Here is a 25389-nt window from a genome sequence, read left to right as displayed (position 1 = left end):
TCAAGGGAGATTAAGGTGAATGGTTGTGGCAGGTAAATGGATTACATTCCTGGTATAAGTAGATGGGAAAGAGGATGGGAATGAACAGTTACTGTGTACCTATAAAATACATAAATGACCATCTCTGCTGGAAATGGTATTTTACAGTGTAAGTAACTAAACTTCAACAATATTTTGAGTATAGTGACTAGTGTTTGACTCTAAAGTCCCACTATGAAATCTTTAATATTATCACTATGCCATTTTGCCTCCTTACATGCCAAAGTCCTTTGAAGCTATGTTACACTGACATACAACCAAGAAAGCCAAATCCATGTTACTTAGAGGGAAAGCTAAGGAAGGGTTCTGGGAGCATTGACTTTAGTCTTTTCATTGCTTATGTTAGAGCTTCCCATTGTGGGTAACTATAGAAAAATGTTTTAATTTCTTGGCTAAGTATGCAACTTTAATAAATGCACACATATGTTGGTGACTCATATAAGTAAATATGAAGGAAAGAAATGGGCTAGTCCAATTTGAAGATTGTGTGATTCTTAAACCGAAGAGCAAGAATAAAATGCCAGGCCTAATCTTTCATAATGCGGAGATTAAAATTTACCAGGAGTAAGAATGACTGCAAATACTATCACAATGTAAATTATTCCTGGTTCAGGCCTAGCATAGCATAGACACACACAAAGTTGCATTGTGCTTTATTATCAAATCTAATATACCATCATATCATATATGAAGAAGCAATGGTCCAGATAGGTCAAGGCCATTACTGAGGGTCAAGTTGGTATTCCCAGACAAAGACTCAAGTCGTCTAACTCCTAAACCCAAGCCGTTTTCAGCCTTCTGGTTTCCTTGTCCTATCTTACATGCTCACACTTCCTCACACAACACTTCCTCCAGGGTGGTCATGCCAGACATACATCAGAATGCAGCACACAGCAATTCTAAGACAACAAAGGGGCACAGTCCTCTCCTTGCCCAGTTTATTTTATTGAGCTTAAAACACCAACCTATACATCTACCATTAAATTATTTATCCGTTCTTTAGAAAGACTCACAACCTCTTAGCATACACAATGTTTAAAACAAGGCACCAAGAAAAGCACCATAATGCTTGAAGGTTTCTGGTGCTGAAGAAATGCAGAGCACACATTTGTCACTGAGTGGCAAGACACTGAGTGGGCCAAACACAAAGAGCTTTGAAGCAAGAAATTTGGGAGAAGAGGAAAGATTCAGAAATGGCCTCTTGGACTCAAGCCTCTGCTCTACATTTTGCTACCACTTTTGGCTGCTTCAAGTTTCACAAACCATTGTTCACCATCATCCCTCACCTAGGAAGTACATAAAACCCACCCACTTCACCAAGCTGAGATGAGGAACAATGGAAGACAGGGAGATAAATGGAAGGTTCCAGTACACATAAATGCACCAACAACTATAACGCCTAACAGTGCCAAGAGAAGATACTCCTGCTGGCTACCTCTGTCTGTCAAAGGGTTCCTTCTTCCAACTCAGAAGAACTGAAAAAGAGAGAAGGAGATTAACCTCACTCACGATCATCATGGGAATTTGAAGAGTGAGGACCATACATTTACAATGTGCTGGGCACTGTTCTAACCCTCTTGAACAGTGAGTCCCAAATACAATGCTTTATTTTGTTTTGTTTTGTTTTGTTTTTATAGCTTTGCTATCCTGTTTTGGAAGGGCAACAGAAAAGAAGCTAAGACGATAACATTTGGGAAGACATATAATAGCCTATATTCACTGTAGACGTTTTTTCATAGACAACTTCAATTAGAAAAAGATCTGTTTGTTCTTACAGATGCTGCTGATAAAAGTCACTGTTCCTTGACTGAGAAAACATTAAAAACTATTGGACGGAAATTCAGGTGCACTCAATATGCCACAAGATGTACCCCATTGTCTACACTAGAAACTTCGAAAACCTTTCTGATTCACTGCTTCTTACCACAGTGTGATAGAAAGAGGCTCGCTTCCCCCAAACGCTTTGAAACTTAGAGTGAGAACGAAACACAACTTTGACCAATGAAAGTAGATTGCTGGGGATGGAGGGAGCACCCTGGGAAAGAGATAGGAATGAGACCAGAGGTCAGTGGACCGCCTCACCTCTCACTCCTTGCTATGAAACAATACAATGTCTGGGGCCGCGACAAAACTCTGTAAGCAGTGAAGTGAAAGGAGCATAAAAGGAAGGACTCATCCCAGGAAAATGAGAAGTAAAAAAGAATAATATCGAATCTATCGCTGTGGCATTTTAAGCCTCTTGATTATAGTCAAAAGCACCCCCAACAGACATAGAATCCTTCTAAGTCCCTCATCCATGGCAGGGGAAATTTTATCTGCCTTGCACCTTTTGTAAGCCTAAAACTGACTTGTTTGTTTGTTTGTTTAGTTTAGATTAAACTGACACTAATCCAAATGGTTTCCATGTGAGCGTCCATATTAACAAAGAACATTCCTAGTCCATGAGTAAATCTTACCCAAGCAATATTAACTTGAGTTCCTTTCCGATAATTTGAATATTCAAAACCAGAGATCAGACTCTTTCCAATGATTCCATCGGTATGCTACTACATTTGAGGAGCTCCTGCTTCCCATTACACAGATAACAAAATTTGTTGTGAACAAAAGACTAGACACGTTTCCATTTCCTTTCCTTACAGTGTAACAGATGGGATACCCTGAATGAGCCTCTCAACTAAAACATAAAAAGCTTAAGGAAATAGTAAAACACATTTTAAATGCAGCGAAGCAGCTAGGCAGCCATGATTCCAGTGAGGCCAATATTAAAGTGAAGAAAAAAACAAAACAAAACAAAAAGGATCTGTAGCAGGGGCTCCAGTCCATCCCTAAGCAGCAATCTCCTGAGGGATTCTAGAAAACCCAGGGATCTGTGGCTTTACAACAAACACCAGACAAGGCTTTCAGCCACTCAGGGTTAAAGTCTGAAAGCAGCTGAGACTACTAACTCCCATATCCTTGCAACAGTAAATACCTGACAAGCCCATCCTACATAATGGGGGAATTAGGTAACTTACTTTAAAATTCAGTGCATCTATAGGGGAAAATTGTCATTATAATTTAGAACCAGGTTGGGTATTCATGCTAAATTGGAAATATTTAGATTTCTATGTAGAAAATAAACAGAAACAAAACAAAACAACAGTCAAGCAAACCATTAAAAACTTGCTAAGAATTTGATTTCAATGTGCTGGGCAGCACTTCAAGCAACAGGCAAAAGAAAACCATCTCCTGGGACGGTGTGTAACTTCAAGCCAGGCCTCAATGCATTCCCACAAATGAGACGTAAAAACTACACAAGCACATGATCAAAATCGCCACATATAATACAGAATTATATTTAGAGATAGCCAATAGAGAAAGTAAAATCTGGAGACATCTTAACTATTAGAACTTTTATAGATAAACTACTTCAGCAAAATATCTTTCTGGAACAGAAAACAAAATGGAGGCTTCAAAGTATAGAGAAATGAGAATGACCAAACAGAGAAGATTCAAATATATATATAGATATAAATATATAATAATATATAGAGATATAAATAAAATAATAAAATTACTCTTTTTAATGAGCATAGAATAGACTTAGTAAACAAGAATCGATTATATAGCCAGGCAGTGGTGGTGCTCGCCTTTAATCCCAGCACTCAGGAGCAAGAGCAGGCAGATCTCTGAGTTCAAGGCCAGCCTGGTCTGCAGAGTGAGTTCCAGGACAGCCAGGAAAACACACAGAAACTGTCTTTAAAAAACGAGTGGAAAGGAGAGAAGGAGGGAGGGAGGGAGGGAGGGAGGGAGGGAGGGAGGGAGGGAGGGAGGGAAGGAGGGAGGGAGGGAAAGAATAGATTAAGTGAAGTAACAAGGTCCAGGCTAAATAGCAAAAATGCAAATGAAAAAGTAAAAAAGAAAAATGAAACACTAACATTTCAAAAAGTAGCAGACTAGGGAACATTTACATAGTTCTGAATTCTCCGTGATTATTTACAAAACTCAACTTCGAGCCTGGAAACATAGCAAATATGTTACATAATTAATGGAGGGAAATAAACGCTTGGATTCACAGGAGGAAGACTACAAAGACCAAAGGCAGAGAGAAGATCTGAAAGTCAGCAAAAGAGAAAAGACAGAGGACATTTCTCTAAGTATTACATGAACATAAACAAAAAAATCCAAAATTAAGGGGGGAAGTGTCCATGATCTACATAACTATGCCAAGCAAACTGTCAAGGATAAAAGTAAAAAATACAAATAAATGAAAACATTTTCAGAACTCCACAAATTTAAGGCAGCTTCTTGAGCTTGAAAAAAATTTATCTGAGATATAGATTTAGTAAATACAAAGGTCAGGCAAATTTTTTAATGGCAATATGAAACAAACTTAGACTTGCTTTGCAAAGCTAGACAAACAATAAAAAGAAACAATAAAAGCATATACTGAGAGAGAACATGAGTTGAAGCATTTTTATATCCTGACACTGTAGGATAGAATGACAATCATATATTTAATTAAGCATGCACAATAAAACATGTCGGGCAATTACTAAAACATACAAATGAAGTATAGCCCACAAACCAGCATAGGTGAAACAAAAGGAATAGACAAGATAACAGTTTTTTAAAATCTTCAATCAATGAAAGAAGGCAAGAAAACAGAAGAATATATAGAATAGTAACTCCAAATATACTGATGCTTTCAACAACTTTAATAGACCTAAAGATTTCAATTAGTAGACAAAGACAGAATAGCTTTTAAATATCTGCTTAGATACAGCTTATGAGATATATCTCTAAAATATGGCAGATAATCTAAAAGTTAAATTTATACCCATAAAAAGTTATTCTATTACCAATGTTTTATTTAGCATAAGCCAAAATAAGCTTCAGTATATTAAAAATTAACAGACAAAACGAAAGTGCCCCACATAATGAGAAATAGTTTACTGGTAAACTAACAGTTATATCCCTCTCATCCTATATCAGCATATACTCACTATACATAAAAGAAAAAACTATAAGCAAATTGACAAAATCCACTGATGAAATTTAATTTTTTATAAATTTTTATAGTAAAATTCACTCTCTTGCTTGAGACACAGTTCTTTGACCCTAAACACATATATAAATCCATGTCATCACTACTGTAGTTACATATGTGAGCAGTTACATATCCCTAAAACATTAATAGAAGAAAATCTTTTTTTTTTCTTGGTTTTACGAGACAGGGTTTCTCTGTATTGTTTTGGAGGCTGTCGGTCCAGCCCGGCCTCAAACTCACAGAGATCTGCCTGCCTCTGCCTCCCGAGTGCTGGGATTAAAGGCGTGCGCCACCACCGCCTGGCAATAGCAGAAAATCTTAACAAACATCTCTCAACAACTGTTAGATCCAACAGACAGAAAAAAAAACTAGTGAAATTCAGACACTCTCAGATTATTAAAATAAATAAATAAATAACCAAAAACTTCGGATGCAACTGGAAATACAAAACCACTCCTGGGGCTGAATAGACTCAGTAAAGAACTTACAGTGCAATCATTAGGACCTCAGTTCAGGAAAAGGAAAAGACAGGCATGGTAGCCATACAAGTAATTCCAAGAGTGGGAAGGTGCAGAAAAGCAAATACTGGAGGCTCACTGACCAGCCAGCCTGGCTGAATGGGTAAGCCCTAAGTCCTAATGAGAGACCCATCTCAAAAAGCAAGGCAGATGGCTTCTGAGAAACAATACCTGGGGTTGACCCTCTGGCCTGTATAGGAACACATACATGTAAACACACAACCATACACAATGAATATATATACACAACACTTCTAAATAACCATACATAAAAAATTATAATAGAGATATTAAAATTGAGTAAAAACAAAATCTTTTGTGTCAAAATGTGTAGGATACAAGTAAAGCAATATCTAAAGGGCACTTAATTAAAGGGCACTTATAGCTTACTATGCTTAGCAATGTTATTTGAGAAGAAAATTAATTTGTAATTAATTATTCAACTTAAGAGAGCAGTAAGAGGGGCTGAGAGATGACTTAGTCTCTCAAGATCCATGCAAAATGCTGGGCATAACACCCTGCACCTGTAATCCTAGAAGAGAGCAGCAGAAATGGCTATCCCAGGAACTCATGGGCTACTCAGGCTAGCCAATCAGTGAGCTCTAGGCTTGGTGAGAGACCCTGACCCAGAAAATAAGCTAGAAAGCTATCCAGGAAGATACCTAACATTGACCTCTGGCTTTCACAAGTGCATATACATAAACACACACACACAGAGAGAGAGAGAGAGAGAGAGAGAGACAGAGACAGAGACAGAGACAGACAGAGAGAGAGACAGAGAGAGGGGGGAGGGATGGAGGGAAGGAGGGAGGGAGGGAAGGAGGGAGGGAGGGAGGGAGGAAGGGAGAAAGAGAGGAAGGGGGAGAGTGCAAATTAAGAGATGTGCAGAAGAGTTCCTTTCAGTGAAAAGAAAGCTTCCTTTCCCTTTTCATGCACCATTCTGTTGTTCCTGGCCATCCAACTTCAGGCCCTTGTAATCCTCACATCTCTTACCAACTCTAAACCCTCAGCTCTCCTTGTCATTTGTCAGGAACAACTGCAAATAGGAGAGAATTCAAGGTCTTTCTCACATCTGTCATATCCCTTTTGTCAGGAAAGGAAAATATTCACAGGCACTGGGCACCCAGCAAGGGGGCATCACTGGGGGAAGTTGGGGAACAAACAAGTTCCTCCGGGGATTAACAAAATAAGAACACTTAAGATGACAGTACATTTTCAAAAAATAAACTTACAGCATTGACTTCAAAAGAAACAGTCCTTTGAAGGCAGAGAGACTCTCAACCAGTACTAAGTATTCATATAAGGAAAACAATAAGATGAATGGCTGAGACTTCTTGGGACTTCCCTCAAAAATCCCATTCATCAAAACCACTAGAGCACAGGACAAGGAAACAAAGCAGAAGATGGACAAAGAAACAAAACGGTCACAGAAAGTAAGAGTATACCTCCAACCACTCCCTCCCCACCCTTAATGTCACTCAGTTGGGATTATCTGAGCCAACAAAATTTTGGGGACAGGCCTTTCACCCCACAAATCAAGAGCTCTTTCTAGTTTACCATTCCACCAGCCATCCTGTTACAAGTTACCTCTTAGATGGTTTTCCACAACAGTAACTTAGCTATCCATATTAATGGAAGGGCCTGAGGATATATGCATAAATGAAAGCAGGAAGTGCTTTAGAATGCATGCCTAGCTTTTCCAGTGAGCTCTCCAACTGCACTTTTCTTAAGCTATTATTACTAAGATGAATTCAGGTTATTTGAACACAGTGACCTAATGGAATAAAAGCATGTCTGAGATTCAACATTCTCCAAGAACAATCCACAGAGTAATTCTCACTTGTCTCTTCCTCCAAGACCATAAATTCCTGAAGGGCAACAGCCATTCTTCTTCTCCATTCAGGTAAATGACCTCAGAAGCAGTCAAGGCACTTTTACAATCCACTAACCTCTGGCTACTTTACTGAGAGTCTTGCCAAAGATGCATTTTCCATTGCAATAGTTAAGATTCCAGTACAGAAATAAGCAAAATGGCAAGACGAGCAAAGGCAAACAAAAAATTCATCTTCCCTCAAGTATATTACACCCTTCAACTTCTGTTAAATAAGCATCTTAAGGTAAAATTACAAAGCTAAATCATAAAAATTATATGAGAGAAAACTTACTAAAATGTTATTGACATGGAGCTGTGATGATGGAAGCTCATCAAAACATGGGGATTAGTGATAAACCCAGCACTCAACTGAGCCTTGTCTGGGCCTGTTGGCATAGGCCTCTAATCCCAGCACTCAGGAGGCAGAGGCAGGCCTTTTGAGTTCTGGGACAGACTTCCAGGATAGTTAGGGCTACTTTGGGAAAAATCATGTCAAGGGAAAGAAAAAGACAAAAAAAAGTCAGTGAAGGATCAGAAAATCTCATTCCAAACTACAAAATCTGAAAGCAACTTTACCATTTCTAAGATGACATAAGATTAATGATATTTCCAATATTTCCAGAAAGATAAACTACTGTAGTTAATAGGCAGTTAATGAGGCATGCCAAATTTTGAATAATCTATATACAGATCATTGTTTGGGGCTCCGTCATTGTTCAGTGACTAATGGACTACAGAGCTGGAGGGCTGGGGGAGGTGGAAAGCAGCTGTACTTAAACATGGAGATGTTGGCTCCATTTAATGACACGTTAAGCATTCAAAGTAGTAGAAGTCTAGAAACAAGTTGGAACTCCTCAAAAACGCCAAGATTTCACTCAGGAAATAACTGCCCTTCACACTAAACACACTACCAGACCTCAGGGAGAGACCTTGTCAGCACCCTGGCTCAGCATCGATTTCACACCATGCCTTGTTATTCTGTACCTTGTAGAAAACAACCAGAAATAAGGCTGGATGTTCTGTTTTGCTCTCTCAAAAACTGTATAAACTCATTCCTGACAGTCCTGAAAATAAAATAAATGCTAATATTAAAACAACAACAAAAAACTCGAGTTCTCCCATCTTGAAAAGACCCATCAAGAGGGACTATGGGTTTCCTTCCTCCTCTGCCCAGGTCAGAGGGCTGAATTCCCTTGGGCTTTTATAGCCTTGGATAATATTTAATTAAATACTCTGTTCTGACTGCTTTATGTACTAGAGAATACTAATTTTAGAAAACCAGTTAGCTGTTTCCCTCTAACTGTATGTTATTATAGCGAAGGTCAAATTTTTCACTGAAACTATGGCAACAACACCCCAGTACTTTTTTGCCGACAAGACTAAAACAAAATTCTCAAAACAGTCTTCTGCTTGATGACTGAACCTGTACTGGATTATTCTGCTTCTTCCCTTTGCCTCAAATGCCACATTTGTGGGACGGTGGTGGGGTGGGAAAAGGCCTCAGTTGCAGCAATTTGCTAGCATGAGTCCAAGTGAGCTTATATGTAAGTGTCAACACTACTAACATTTTTAGACACATATAATTTTAGCAGCATAAAATATTCAGACATTTCAGAGGTACCCAAATTGGAACCTAAATGTACCTGGAAAAAAGCCAGACTGAAATGAACACACACACACACACACACACACACACACACACACACACCTACATTTCAGGAAAAGGAATAATTCTGAACTTAATTTCTTAATATTGCAATTAATCAGATTAATTTTCCTGATCTGCAACTATTGGTCTCACAGGAGAAAAGAATGTCTCAAAGCGTCTGTCTTGTTCTCCACATATATGGATGTTCTCCTTGTACTAATTCCCAACCAATGCATTGAGAGGATAATTTTGGCCTCATGTATGAACCATGAACACCTCAGAGGGAGAGTTGTTAACTTTGGTCAATGCTACAGAAGAAATAATAAATTAAAGTCCTTTTTAGAAGTGTGATATTGCCTCTGGAGGAGCCAGATAGCACAAGCCAAATGGCCTAAACCTCTCCAAACTTGCACCCCCTGGGGAGGTGGGTAGTGACAGAGGTGGCTTTGGAGAAAGACCAGACTGGCTTTATCTTCAATGTGTCAATAATCTCAGTATGCCTGTTGCTCAGATAAGAGAAACACAACTTCCTCTTCTCTCTCTGCTAAGTTTGTAATTCTATACAGAAGACAAGATTACTATCACAAGCAAATGACCTATCAGTTACTGGGGCTGATCAAGACTTGTGAAAGAAAACACATAAGGACTTCCTTTCTAAAGGCCATTGTCTATCTGGAATGCCCTCCTGATGAATGCCATATTCAATAAAATCTACAGGTTTGCCTAATATGGCAAGAACCATATTGGATCTTTCTAAGAGATGTCCTGAAAGCTGCTAATGATATATTCGGGCACTATGGCTTTAGGTGTTGCATACTTAGGCTTTGCCAGACATGTTGAAAGAGTTTCATATGTGCTGGGTCATCCTGAAACAGTACCACTATGTTTGTATTATTTTACGAATCAGCATCAGCATCAGGTGAGGAAATAAGGCTTGGAGGGTTTACTAGGCTTGTCCATAGCCACCTCACTAGCAAAAGACAAGGCAAAGGCTTGAAATCCACATCTGACCCCACAGCCAGGGCTCCTAGACGCTCTACTGATTCTTCACAGCGATTCTCTTGCTCATGAAAAGCACATTTAGCAGGACCTTAACTTGGAAGGCTTTTGTTTTTGCTATTTATTCATCTTTGCACATATTCAGCAATCCCATCTCTGTATTACTTTGCAACTTTCTCCGCCAACTAGACTGAACCCATTTGGTTTCCCATGACTGTTGCATCTACACTCCCCTCCAGATGTTTGCTGATCCATGTCCCAACCATGGGCTTCCACAGGAAGCCAAACAGAGGAACAGCTGGATCATTTGATGCAAAAACAGACACTGTCAAAGAAGAACATCTACCTAACCTCTGTCCCAGAGCAGACATTCTTTCTCTGAGTCCCCAACAGATGCTCAGTCCCTTTTGAACCAGACGAAGCAACTGGATATAGGAGTGTTCAGGAGTAATCAATCTGAACTTACAGTCAGGACCGAGCTTTTTACAACTAGCATACTCTGCTCCTACTCAGCCAAGACCCACAGACCTGAGTAGGCACCTATCATTGTCTCTTTAAGCGTCCTGTAGGAGCCAGAGGGTCTGTTAGAAACACAAAGCCCCAAGTGTGATCTCAGATCTTCTGTCCCTAGAACACAGCAGAGTTAGGAAGTCACCAAGAAGCTCCAAGTGGTCAAGTGACAACCTCAGTCCTATATTGACACCCCTAGTGGCAGTGAAGAGAGATCAAACAGTCCTTACAGCCAGACATAAAGAATGCAAAGGTGGGAGTGCCCAAACAAGAGAGGGGTGTGTCACCACGCGTGTGATGAGGAGTGCTGCTACTGCTTGTCTACAATGTTGTCTTGCACTGTTGACTTAAGACCTAGCCTCTTGCTGGCCCTGTGTTAGCTTTATTCCCACTGAATAACATGCCCGTTCAATTTGGTTTTAGCAAGAGACCCCAGATGGCTTCTGAGCAGCACAACTCTACAAATTCACTCTAAAAATAGACACTCTGCAGTTCTCCAGATGTGGGTTCAACTACAAGTCCAGCCTGGTTCCCCACCCTCTCTGGAGTGAAAGCACCCAACTGTCAAATAGGGACATTAACATCACCTACATCACAGGGTTGTTTTAACCATTACTAATCAATGAACATATGGCCCTACCAGAAAGGCAGATACAAGGCAGTCAGGTAATCTTGAAACAGTAAACTTCAAAAGGGCAAAAGATTCAACATGTCATACATTTAAAACAACAACAACAACAAAAAAAACCCTCTGAAGATGGATCCGTTTCCTCTCACAAATACCTATGATGATCATCTTATAAAAGGGAAAGGTTTGTTTGGCTAACAGTTTTGGAGTTCATGATTGGTTGTCCCAGCAGCAAAGCAGCACACTACAGTAGGAGCATGTGGTGGAACACTGAACTCAGTAAGAAACAAAAGGAAGAGAGAACAGAAGTCCAGGGCATCCCCTACCCCACCCCCAGCCATACAAAAGACCTAAAGTCTTCTCACTAGGTCACACTTCTTAAGGTACCACCACATTCTTGATGTCCAAGCCTTAAAATGTGAGCCTTTGGGGGCCAATCAAGATCCAACGTGTAGCAAAAAATGAGAACAACTACAGCCCACTTTCCAGGGAGAAGACACACCTTTATAGAACTACCAGATTCACGTCTTTTGGAAAGGGATTATAGCATGAGCTAGCACACTGAAAAGATCGGAGGCCAGTTGACTTGAAATGTCATCAGTGAAAACACAGTTGGACTGGGAACCACGACATGTCATACCAGGAAAAACACTGACTCCTCTTCAACTAGCTTTTACTAAGGATCAACATTACAAGCACTGGACCACACAGACAGGGCAATGTGTGGTACTTCCACTTGCTCCAAGGGCTCGGTAGGAAGACAAAAGTAGAAGACAGCTGTAATAAACACTATACTGGAAGCTCAGGGTTATAGATAGAATGTATCTCTAGTCTGTAGATTCAGCACAGAATAACATAGTTGGGGAACTCACAGCAGAGGCAAATGAAAGGCAATGACTTTCCCTAGACACACACACACACACACACACACACACACACACATACACACACACACACGACAAAAGTTGTGTTGGAGTCAGACTGCCTGGTTCTCCATTCTGGCTCTGTCATTTCTAGGTATATGATCTTGGACCAAACATTCCACATCTTGTATGTCAGCTTCTCCATCCATAAAAAGAGCACCTTCCTTTTAGAATTGTTCTGCGACTAAATAAACTGATGTATAGAAGGGAAACTGTACAAATTAAATAAACTGATTTAACTAATTTAATTAAAGACTGTACAAAGCACTCAGAACCATTTATTTGTATTTATAGAAGGCAGGTTACTCACAAAACAAGATGGAACAAAACTTTTGTGTTTCTTAATCCATGATCCCAAAGAATAAAAGCAAACTCTGGGTACATTCTGACCCCAATTTTGAAACAGCATTACTCCCTGGCTCCAGCACACTAGTTACACAGTTCTAATGTCCTCACTTGTCAAACGAGGAAGAGACAAAGTTATTATAAGCTCAAGTGATTCACCTCATGTTCGTCTTCACTGACGCCCTCAAGACAGGATTATTAAACCCTCTGCGGAAAGAAAAGTCCTTAATCAACCACTGTATACTGCTGTCAGAAAAACCATACAATGATATGACAATTTGACCCAATTACACTGGCTGGGATTTCAAAATCCATTTGTTCTTCAATGAAAGAAGCCACATAGCATCAGTGGGATTGAATTAGATGACATGGTAATCATATTTATTTTGCTGGAAACATTTTCAGTGTACACAGTTGAAAATTATTCTTCATTAGCAAGTGAATTAACTATTAAGGTAAGTGAATATGAAACAGACATTTTAGTTCTATTTTCCAAGGGTGACTCAAATAGTCAAAAGTGAATGGACTCAGGGCATGAGAATTCCCATGCTCACTCATTATGGGAGGGACCTGAGACACACATATCTTCCAGAAAGTGGACAGAAACACAGAGAGCTGCTGGCAGGAGTGTGTAGGACTCCTGCAATAATCAAGCTACAGGAGCCAGCCCCGCTGATTGTGTAATACCCTAGAAGCATTCTAGGTTGCCCAGGGAATTGATTTAAATTACAGCTTTGTTCCTTTTAAATGGAGTCTGCTGGTGCAAGATTGAGATAAGCTAGCAAATCTGAAATGAAGATTACAAAAACCTACTAATCTTCTTATTAAATTTGAATTGACTTTGTGAATAAAGAACAAGTTGTGAGAGTCTCTCCTACAAGGCAGCTTCAAGCATGCGCAGATATCTTCAATACGCCCTGTGGCATGTATCTGACACGTAACTTAAATAGACTGACTTTTCTTCCTTACTTAACAAGACAGGCAAAAAGTTCTGTATTCCGATAATGGATTAGAATCAGAAGAACAAACAAAATTGAAGTTCAGCCCTCCCCTTTGCATGTAGGTATTTAAAACTAAATAAGATATGGACTCATTCCTTAGATGCCTTGCCAAAGGGGGAGGGGAGTTGTTGCTTAGCAACAACTAAAACAATGTGCAGCAAAGGAGCAGGGTCTGAAAGACAGCTAAGCCAGCAAGCTTGCCTTAGTCACCCTGAAAGACCTCTGTGACCCAAGATCCTGGCTGTGTCTGCTTCTGGCCCCAGGGTGAAGTCTGGCTGTTTCCTTATCTTGACAGAGACAACTTGTAATCCCAAGGAAATTGGGATCTACTTCTAACTAGCGCAAGGCTCCTGAATACCAATGCTTTCTTGTGAAATATGAACCTGCCCGTTTGCAGGCCTGGCTGCAAAGTTTGGAGTCAGAAGGGATTTGAGGAGATATTTCATTTAAACTGCACTTAACAAATGGGGAAACTGATACATAAAGAGAGAATGATTCCTCAAGATAATGGAGCAGCTTTGTCTAGCTTTGGCTCAGATGGTACCCTTTCCTCTGTGTCCTTCCTTAACTACAGGTTTTGACAATTTGTAGCACTGACCTTGAAATATGCTGCTCTTGACGGAGACAGCTACCAAAGTGGCCAGGTAGTTTCAAGGCCAACTACAAAGTGCATGGACCAGATTTGAAACACTTCATTCCTTCTTTCCCCATTGAACCAGCCTATTAAATGTCCAAGAGCCCTTGCAAAGAAAACTGACATCCTGTAAGGACTCTAGAAATGGAGAACAAGGATGTCTGGCACAAGTAAAAACACCACAAGCCTGCACCTGAGATCCACAGTTATGTACTGGGCCTCAGAGGGACTCACCCTGGAAAGCAACATACTCTTCTTCAGGATCATCCCAAGAGCTAGACTGCTAGGGTGTCATTGTCTCATGTAAGGCCCAGGCTAAGTGACCAGACACTTTCAGCAACACTCAAGATGAAATGCTTACACACTAGGCTACACTGCCCTAGTGGATCCTTAATGGCACTACAAATAGGCCCCAAATCACATGGATATTATACATATTCCTGAACTTGCATTGGGAACAGTTAAAGAGTCATTATGCCAAAGGACCCAGGTCTTCCTTCCTTCTTAACATTCCTTCTCATTGAAATAATATTAAATAAAATCTAGGAAAACCATAAGAATAGAAAAGTAACCTCTTGTCTGTTATCAACTGGAAACTATGCCAGTGACAAGGGTCATGTCCTTAAAGAACCCATGTGCCAGAGGTTGAAAACAATATACAGGTGGAAGAGAGGAAAAGCACAGAGTCTAGCCCTCAGGACTCTCACATTCAGACTTGTCATGACACTGGTCCAGCTCCTAACATCTGCTAGCCTAAACAGTAGTAGGTATAAAACAGACGTGCCCTGCTCTGGGGAGGTGCTGCAGAGCCAAAGAGAAGCACATATGAAGAGTGGCACTACCTATCTACTCTTCCCAGGAGGACACGGGAAAGTGCTTTGCCCACTACCCTTCTGATTGCATATCAACTGCTGTGGTGTGGAAACAGATGTCTTTCCAGATAATGCTGGTAACTTTTCTCCCTGGAGTATAAAACGGCTGACATATGGAAGGGAACCAATAGATGTTTGTTGAATGAATGATAACCAGCCTAGGAAGGGGCATCTGTCTATGGGCAAGTTACTCAACTTCTTGGAGCCTCCATTTCCTCACTGCATAATGGAAACATCAGTATCTACCCCCAAGGAAGAGGATGTCACACACACAAATTCAAAGAAGTCATTCATCAGGACAATGCTTTGCATAAGATAGATGGTCTATCAATGTGACCGACCATTAAATACAACACGGGTCTGTCTCTCCAGAAAATCCTAAGATTCATAAAAGCACAGGAAACTATGTCAAACTCAATGTCCATCACCCCACCTGCCCCCATCAGCAGTGGCTGCAGTTGATACACAATGTTATCTCAGTCATACACCAGCTTCGGTGGGATAACAGTGTTTGAAATCCATCACACTGTGGGAAGCGAAAAGGAACCTGAGTGCAGGGAAGACACCCAGAATATGCTTGGACATGGCAGCCTGATGCAGGCCCCTCCCCAATTCACGTACCTACTTAACTGATGAGATCTCATTTCTTCTCACTTCGGTTCTTCCCTGCCCAGTTTCTCTTTCTCTTACCTTACCCTGTCTTCCCCATTCCTCCCCATTCTCTCCTTCTGAGTCAGTCTCGTCCCTCTGCAGTCCCAGCAGGACTCAACTCACAACTGTCCTCCCTCAGTCTAGGTGCTGGGATTATAGGTATGCACCACCATGACTCACTTTCCCACCTTATATGGAAACTTCTCTTCTAAAGGACTTTTTCAGAAGCCCGACAGTTTCTACAAATTTAATTGCTGCAATTTAGTAACACTGATAGGGTAACACTGGTCCAAGGTCAAGAATTTGAGGCCAAGGTTGTTATCTTACAGTGAAAGTTTCAAGGACAAAAATTTGACCATTGCCCCAGTGTGGGAAAGAGATTACACAATACATAGTGTAACCAACTTCAAAACCTGTTTGGTTCTCTCAAAGCCTGGACTCCCTTCTTTCTACTCCAACAACCCTGGAGGTTGTTAAAGTGAAGGGAGCAGAGGCCCAAGACGAAAATGGGGGCTGGCTGTCAGTTTCCATCTTTCCTTTATAGAAAGTGCTTTTTATATCTAGTATCTTGAAAGGGGAGGGATGTGGAGAGATGGGAAGAGCAAAAGATAATACAGAGAAAGGAATTCAATAACCACAAAGTTTCTATTCCTGGTTTCAATCTGATGCTTGTTTCCTTATTCTTTCAATATTGCAGGCAACGCTAATACCCATCCGAGACAACAGTGATTCTGCCCCACCATGCACAGACTCTAACACATCCAAATGGTATCATATTGACAAGAGAACCAAGATACCTAAACGACTCTGGATTTCAGCTACTTCTTGGCATTACACAGAGGGAAACGGCACAGTTCAAATTCATTCAGATGTAAAAGTTTGGGGTTTTTTTTTTCCTACAAAGTTTGGGACAGGGGATATGATCAAGGAAATGACATGCATGAAAAGAGAAATTCATTTTGGAAATACATTTGCAAGCATCAGAGAAAATCAAGGGCACTCAATACTTAACCCTTCTGTATTCACTGTACAAAAGAAAAATGTTACTAAGGAGCAGCCACTCCTAATCACTCTGTTTCTCCACATTTGTCTTCAATTCTATTACCTCTGCAAGGAAGGAAATCCCCCATTCTAATGGTGGGCAAGATCAGAAAATTACATAATCTCTCAAGAACACTCAACTTATACAGGACAGCAATGGGCCTCGAATCTAAGCATGGGTAGTCCCTTATATTCACAACACTACAAGATAAGAGAGTAATGGTAGACAATAGGATTCCCATAGAGTTCCCTGTCTTCTTTATGAAGACTGGGTTCTAAGAGTGAGAACTGAAAAGGTAAGCATAATGAAGGCTTACTAAGCACTAAACTACTCTTGTTCAAGTTAGTGTTTCTGTTTTGTTTTTATTCATGATACACAACAGGGGTACAGCATGATGTTTCAACTTATATTTATTACCTTATAAACTAATTCGTGTCCTTAGTTTATTTGTCACTTTAAATAGTCACCACCTTCATTCTGTTTTCTTTTCTTTTCTTATTCTTTCTTTGGAAGAAGAAGGAAACACATGTGAGGCAAGATTTGTACCATGGGGCCACATCCTACCCCTTATAACTTCTTCATGGTACTAATACGCAAAAATCATCCCTTCTGGGTATTTTAAAGCACTTGATTATTAGCCATAGCTACCCTATTCTGCACTAGAATACAGCAGTTTCTATTTCTTGTAACATTATATCTGTAGACCAGGCCTTCTCATCTTCACTCCTGATCTTCTCTGTGACTTCTAGTAACCACTGCTTTATTCTCAACTTTTTGAGATAATATTTTAGGATTCCCCATGAGTGAAAACATAGTCTTTTCCCATCTGTCCCTGTCTTGCTTCATGGCCATGATGTCTTCCAGTTTACCTACCTTATTATAACCCACAGAATTCATCAAATACTAAATTATTCACACACATTTATCTCTTCTTAAGGCTGAGACAGCCAGGATCACAGAGGTTAAATAGTTTCGCCAGTGTCACACAGGTGGACCTTCAATTTGAACCCAGAAAAGTCCGCTGGTCTAAGGTTCATATATATATTCTTAAACAGCAGAGTTACAAATCTCAGAAGGAATTCCCAAAACTAGAACCCCAAAGTCAAAAGTCATGGGAGCAGAACATAAAGAGGCTCCCTCCCATTTCCATCTACTAAAGAACACTTTATAATGGTTCCCAATACGGAAAAGCAGTTGGCAAGCCAACAATGGAAACTAAAGCAAATCCAAGTGACTCAACGAAGCTCTGCTGATTGTTCGGATAAAGGCCCCATCATTCCATTGGGCTGCTTGCCAGCGTCTCTCTTTTTCCATATGTGTTTGTCAACTACAGGGCACAAAGGATCCATGAAGAATGGACCAGGAATTCCTGCAAACTGCCCATCTTCCCTATGCACAATTTCTAAACCACCTAAATGACCTTCAACTTCAAAATGCACTTATAGTTGGACAGGCTTCCAAAAACGAGATCTTTATCCTCACGTCTGGGGGTTAACTTCTTGAAGGAGATGGCACCACAAATGAAGAGATGCCTTCAAAAAATTTCAAGTATTTCCTCACCAAGTCCCAAGGTGAAGATCTCTCCAGCTTTGCAGCGGCCTGCACAGGCAATTGGCTGGGCTACTTACTTGGATGCGGGGAGCTCAAACTCAGCACACAGAGGTTAGGAGGTTTGGGCCTATATTTACAAAACCTGCAGCGCAATTTATTTTGAGCAAGATTTCCCCACTAGCACAAATCAGTTCACAACAACAAAAACTATCTAGAAAAATCAATAAACTAAGTCACAGTCTCGTTCCTACCTGTAGAACTAAGTCAGGGCATAAAAGGAGATTGGCTATTTCCAAATGGCCTCTACCAGACTGTGGTTTTGAAATCAAAACACTCTTCAAATCAGTCACCAGAGACACCATATCCAAGAAAGAGCCACTCTGACCCTACTGTCAGGGAAATATCCATGGCTGCTGACTTCCTCCGCACTGATCCTATTTACTTTAATGTCCTAACCCTGTCACTTGATCATTTGAGATTTTAAAAAAATCTGGGAGACATAATGTTAAATGAAATTAGGCAAGCACATAAAGCAAATAAATACTGTATAATCACTTTTATTTGTGAAATCCTAAAAACTTAAACTCAGAGAGGCAGACAGTAGAATAGAGGTTACTGGGTACTGGTGTTAAGATGGGAGGTTGAATAGAGTCAAAAGCTATAAGATCTCACTTAGGTGGGAGAAGCAGGTTCAAAATATTTATTATATAACATAGTGGCAACAACATAGTAAACACTTGAAAAATCTCAGAGTAAATTTGGGAAACTCACATCACAGAAGCAACATGAAGAAATCCATGTTAATTAGCCCAATTTAGGCATTCCACAATGTCTGCCAATTTCAAATCATACATATGTACAATTTTGTTAGCTTAAAAATGGAAAGTAATATTTGACAATATTTTTAAAACTAATGAACAGCCATTGGTTAGTGTTATTCATTGCACTAAATTCTCTTCCAGCTTTGTCTTGACCCAGGACCCAGCATCTATCTGCTCCTGACAAGCATCCCTTTTCTGGGTCCCAACTGCAAAAGTCAAGCCTAGATTAGCCCTTCCCTCAGCAAGGAAATTGGTAGCTGGTAGTTATTAGCAATGATTCTTAACTGTGGCTACACAAGAGAATTACCCGGGGAGCTGTAGAAAACCCCAATGCCCAATTAAATCAGGAACATGGCAGGTGGGAGCAGTTATTAGTATGTTTCATAGCTCTCCAGGTGATTTGCTTGTGCCGTCAAACTTGAGATCCAAACTCCTACTCCCATCTGCCTGAAGTTATGTGACCACAGGTGAGACACTCAGGTCTGGGTCTAATCAATCCCTTCCCAGTATAGAGGAGATACGACCCTCCCACTGAGCTAACACAGATAGCATCCTCTCTCAGCACAGTGAGCAACACCGTCAATGTTGGGCTGGGAATTAATTCTCTAAGTGACATTGTGATCATTAGATAAAATATTTCATTTCTGCTTCACTCGAGATTTTGCTTTAGAACAAGGCATGGGGGAGGGGTTGTAAAGAAAAAACTCAGCAGAAGCAAGAGCTGCTTCAAGTTTCTGTCCTCATTTTTTTAAAAAATAGTTTTCCCTCATCCTCAGGTGAAAACATTCTCCTGATAGTGCAGTGCCAACTGGATCCAGCTCAACACCATGCTGCATCCAAATGGCCCCTTTCCATCTGAACAACTGCCTTCTATTTCATCCTAACTTCTTTAGCTTTCATCCAAAGGAGTCAAACAGTTCCTAAATCACTCAACACAAAGAATTCAGAAAGCAGATGATAGAATCTGCAACCAGAACGTGTTGAACCCTCTGTGACCGAGGCCATGAGTCAAATACCCAAGTCAGTGGGTTCCCAACCCCACTACATAGAAGAATCACTTGTGTCACCAGGACAGCTCAAGTGGTCAAGAGCCAACAGACACAAGTCTGCAGCGGTCTGAGCCACACTCTCAGTAGGGGTTCATTAAAGATGCTCTTCCCTTGTTGTAAGGGAAAAATGCCTTATGGGTCTCCCTGACCATCATTTGAGCTCAATCCCTCAAACTCACAAGCTGAAAGGAGAAAACCAACTCTAGCAAGGTATCCTCTGACCTCTTCCAAAGTTGGCATACACATGTACACACGCAAAATTAATAAACAAATAAATAATAAATGCAACTTTTCAACCACCTTGGAAGCCTTAAAAAAGGCTAGTGCGGAGCTGTGTGTAGTGGCACACACCTTTAATCCCAGCACTGGAGATGGAAAGAGGTGGATCTTTGTAAACTCAAGTCCAGACTGGTCTACATAGTAAGTTCCAGGACCACCAGAACTACATAGTGAGATTCTGTTTCAAAAACACAACAACAACCAACCAACAAAAAACAGTGCACACCCTCTAGGGTTAACTTAATTGGTCCAGAGCATCTATGGAATTGAAAAGTTTGTCTAGGTAATTCTAAGATGGGGCTCAAACTGAGAGCCACTTACCTACCACTGTCCCTATGTCTAAGACTCCAATTACAGTTCAAACACTATCTGCATAAACTGAGCTACATTCTGAGAAAAATTTAAAACATAAGGCTACAGAAGGTGACATTAATAGGAAAGTTGCCCTGATGTACCTTTTAGCTCAAGTACAAGTTCAATAATCAAGAATATCTCACTCCAGGTAAGGCAGCTAAGAATTATCAAGGCCCTAAGAGGGATCATGAGATCTGCTAAAATAGTCCACGCTCCCTGTGACTGGATCTTAAATCCCACTTGTTTGGAGAAATAACTATGCTAACGAAAAACTTTCAGATGAATTAGCACTTGGCAACACATCTTCTGTAGACAAACTTAGACCCTAATAAAAGCCATGCCAATCTGACTAAGAATTTATTTACACTTTTTTTTCAAGAAGTTTTAATGCCAGGACTTGAGTCTGATTTTGAAAAATATACTTAAGTAAATAAATCTAAGGTTGCTACAGGAAGGAAGAAAGGACTGGAAGCAGGAAGGAAAGGAGGGAGGGAGGGCCAGTTGCCCTCTCAGTCACGGGAACACTCTTCATAAATTATCAACGAAGTCCAGATGACCACCCCATCAAAGCTACAACCTTACCTCTGAATTTCTTGGGTGGATTGTTAAGGTCCCCGGCTTCTGGCTGCACAACACAACGATCATCAACCAGGCTGCAAAAAGAAAAACAAATAAATACTGTATCACACCAAGCCTAGGGAAGTAAAATCCTCAATGAACAATATTGCAAAAATGGGAGCAACCCAGGGTTTTTCCTATGTAACACTTAGAATGCCATGTTCCTCTGCCAGGGAACTGTTGACCAAAGAGTGAACTATTCTATGCAAGGAGTGAAATAAACCTAATCCCAAGGCCCAGCAATCTGCTTCTGTGACAGACATGTCGAGTTACTGTTTTGTGCAGTTCCTTTTCCCGGGGCCACATCGGTGACAGATTTGTACACAACATGCAATATTGCTGAAGTCTGGAAGACACACCAAAGATCAGTGCATTCAACGAATGGTAGGTGAGGAGCCAACCCTGTACCAGGAATTGCCCTAAGTCCTAGGATGTGAGGACTAACGTGGGCCAAGCCCAGCCCTGAATGAGCTCGGTACAGAAGCCATAAAAACAAACTAATAAGTAAGGTATAACCTAAGAAGGAGGAAAAGAGAACCGTCAGGGCCCATCTGTGCCAGAGGCCTTCTGAAGCTTTGGACAGAGGAAGACATTTCAGAATTGTTGGAAGAGCTGACAGAGGCTGGAACATGAGGGGTGGAACAGGTTCAGGTGGTGGAAAGCCAGTGCAAGTACACAGAAATGGGAAGTTTGGAGTTTCAAAAGCACAATGAAGTTACAAAGCAGTAATAGTCCCAGATTACACAAAGACTGATAACACAAGTTCTGACTTTATTAAAACTTAATTTAACTTGCATAATTCTTTTTAGGAAAAAAAATTCACTAAACATAAACCTATTTTTGAACTTCTGAGACACTGAAATACCATGAGGTTACATGGGTTATCCAAGGTCCTTTAAAACTAGGAGAACCAGCTCATTTCCCACATGACCATGGAACTTGGTCATAGGTACCATGCTAAGATTTTTGGAACCTTTCCCATTAGCCTATGCTGCCTGTTATTTTAATTGCAAGAGGCCATTAAATACTCAACTTTGACCTTTCTTGCTCTTTCCTCCAATACTGATCTTCACCTGCTGAAGTCTTCCCTGTTTTGAAGGAACTGATTTTGGGTATCATTTCCTAAACTATATACCCCAAAGAAGTCTTTCTGGCCTAGAACCTCCAACTCCTCCACTCTCCCAACCAAGCTCTATGGAAGCAATGCAACAGGCTCCCTGCTTTGTGACTCATAAGATGCCCAGAGCTGAAGCTCAGTATCTGTCAAGTGAAGTATATGAAAGAGTGAAGAGAATCCCACATTGCCCTCAGAACACAAGACCACACTAGGCCTCTAGAAGAGTCACGGTGTTCAATGTGATCAGTGTCCTGAGGGTTTTCTACAAAAATCAAGAATATAATGAACACATAAAATCTCTACCCTGAGCCCTTGAATGAACAAAACAAGTTTGGGGAGGCCACCAAAGCTAAACCGATACTTAAAAGGGTGGGCTCAGAATCCAATGCAAGGGCTTGTGACATAGTTCAGTGTGAGAGTAATTATGTATAAGACACTGGATTTGGTCCCTAGCAGAACATACACAATGCAGAACTGTACTAATGACCAAGTTGCAGTAACAGGAAGTGATAGGAGGAAGGGTCTCATTAAATATAGATTGTAGATAACACTAAGGTACCAGCTAAGGGCATGGCATTATGTCATTTCACTCACCCCTTGTCTCAGTACTTATTCTGTAAAACCAAAGAATTGTGTCCAACATTCAGGGGATGTTTAGATACATTCTGTTCTAAATGTATCAATTCCAGAGTCCTGTCACAATCCCATCCTTCCTACCCTGGCACACTGAAACTCTGTTCCTGGAAGAGATCTAAGAGCCTTTGTTCTTAACAAGCTCCAAAGGTGATTTAACAGCACACCATCCATTAGTGTAGATACATACATACATACACACACACACACACACACACACACACACACACACACACACACACACACACAGGCTTTCCAAGGTCCTGCTGGAATTTTAAAGCTCTCTAGGACTCATAAAGCCACTGAGAGGTAACCACCAGACACCAAGTTCCATGAAGACTGGCAATCACTCATTGTGTCTAGGACTGGCACTCTGTAAATATTAAGTCCATTCCAAGAAGCAGAGAATAGGTCAAATTTAACTTTCAATTTAATGTTTATGCAAGTTATTCTCAAATATGTGTGAGTGAGATGGTGAATACTACTCATTGGAAGGAAGAATTAGTACCCAAAGTTTAAAAAACATACATCCTAAATTTATGAGGGGCTCAACACAGAATACTTGGAAAAATTAAAGTAAAAAATGTGCAGCCCTATGAATTTTAAGAATGGTGTACACTTAGAAATCCCAGGCAGGAGGACTCCAAGGTCAGACTAGGCTCAAAATAATAATATAAAGCCAGGCAGTGGTGGTGCACACCTTTAATCCCAGCACTCTGTAGGTAGAAGCAGGCAGATCTCTGTGAGTTTGAGGCCAGCCTGGTCTACAGAGTTAGTTTTAGGACAGCCAGAGCTACACAGAGAAACTCTTCCTCAAAAACCAATAATAATAACAATAACAATAATAATAATAAAATAGTGGATGTCTCCTGAAAGGGAAGAAATAAAAGGAGGCAGATCTATAAGTCAGAGGCCACAGCAGAAACATGGGTGTATGATGTGGCTAAGGTCTGACAGATACCCAGACAGGCAGTGAGAAGACAGGGAAGCCAGAAGAAGCTGCCCTACAAAAGTTATGTGTTCGGACCCCTGGCCTCGGAGACCCAGTCTTCTGAGCTCTGAAACTTGGGCAAGTGTCCGGCCCTGCCTCAAGCACACAAGTGCCCTTTCCATACACAGTGAGATGGCAGTGCTCACCATGACCAGGGTGCTTGGGAGCTAAGGGGATAATGGAGACATGGGGCTGGGAACAGCACCTGGCACACAGTGAACACCCACCAGCCTCAGGGAGTGCTTACCACTGCTGTATAGTATTGTAGTCAATGCTGAAAAATAAGAAGAGGGCGAAAATTTAACCACAGGGGATAAAGAGAGGAAGGAGAGAGCCAAGATGGTGGTCATCAGAGAGGCCTGAGTAGCAGGAAGCCTGTTTGCCCAAAGCCACAGAAGATAAACTATTGAGGGTAGGCCTACTATGCAGAGAGACCAAGCATAGGAAGAAGTCATGGGTGAGTTCTGAAAAGAAACTCTCTATAGAATGAGAACATAGGTCTAACTGAGGTATAACTGTTATCTGAAATAATTTCCTCATGGGGGGAGGGGCAGAGTAACCTGAATGAGCACTTAACAATATTCACTCTGCACAATTACCAGAAAATAAACAAACTTCCAGTAATAGCTATAATTATAATGGACATTCTGGCTTCTATAAGAATGAGACTTTTAGAAAATCTGTTGGCCTGCCTTCTGCCCCCATTTATTTGAGACTAGGTGTTACCAGAATCAACAACGTCACCCAGGCCTAGCTACTCCTTCCTACACAAAGATGACAGACCATCCCTGACTATTCTGGACTAAGCCATCTTGGTTCTCCATTCTACCTCTGCCTACCTGTAGGGGCTATCACTACGCGTTACACTTCCTCCCTCAGACAACAGGAACAGGAGGGGAAAGGGAGAAATAACCAGAGGCACACGATGGAATAAATTTGAATCCTTCAAAGTTGAGTGAAGACTGATTGAAGGAAGCACAAATGAACAAAAGTGATTGGCAGAGCCCAGTGCATTTGAAACTTTCAAATGCATTTGTTATTTAAAGTAGGAAAGGTTATGTGTCCAAGAAGAGAGATAATCATGCAAGTAATAATGGTCTTTGCTCGAATTACACACACGAGCCACTATGTGAAAAGACAAGTCAAAAAGCTTTTCCACAAAGCCAAAAAGGCACTTTTTTTGGATCTGTATATATTAATCTTTAAATTGTGTTCCCTATTCTTAAACCCTCTCCCTCTTATATAAACGAAGAGTAGACTATAA

At 40.7% G+C, this 25389-nt stretch overlaps 1 protein-coding gene across 9 annotated transcripts in view; it reads right to left on the bottom strand.

Annotated features, from left to right (window-relative positions):
* The window catches only part of Itpr1 (inositol 1,4,5-trisphosphate receptor type 1), a 343520-nt gene that overhangs the window by 295081 nt on the left and 23050 nt on the right, over nt 1–25389 (bottom strand). For 8 of the 9 annotated variants that reach the window (XM_013110375.3, XM_005066174.4, XM_021224854.2 and 5 more), the window contains exon 4: nt 21349–21419. In XM_013110375.3, coding sequence (XP_012965829.1) covers nt 21349–21419 — 71 coding nt within the window. Of the gene's footprint in view, nt 1–21348; nt 21420–24372; nt 24400–25389 lie in introns of all 9 variants that reach the window. The other variant, XM_021224857.2, reaches the window with a different exon arrangement.

The sequence above is a fragment of the Mesocricetus auratus genome, unplaced genomic scaffold (assembly GCF_017639785.1).
Source record: "Mesocricetus auratus isolate SY011 unplaced genomic scaffold, BCM_Maur_2.0 Super-Scaffold_100676, whole genome shotgun sequence".
Classification (NCBI taxonomy): domain Eukaryota; kingdom Metazoa; phylum Chordata; class Mammalia; order Rodentia; family Cricetidae; genus Mesocricetus; species Mesocricetus auratus.
Note: the sequence above shows the minus strand (reverse complement) of the source record. Positions and strands in the feature narration are given on the sequence as shown.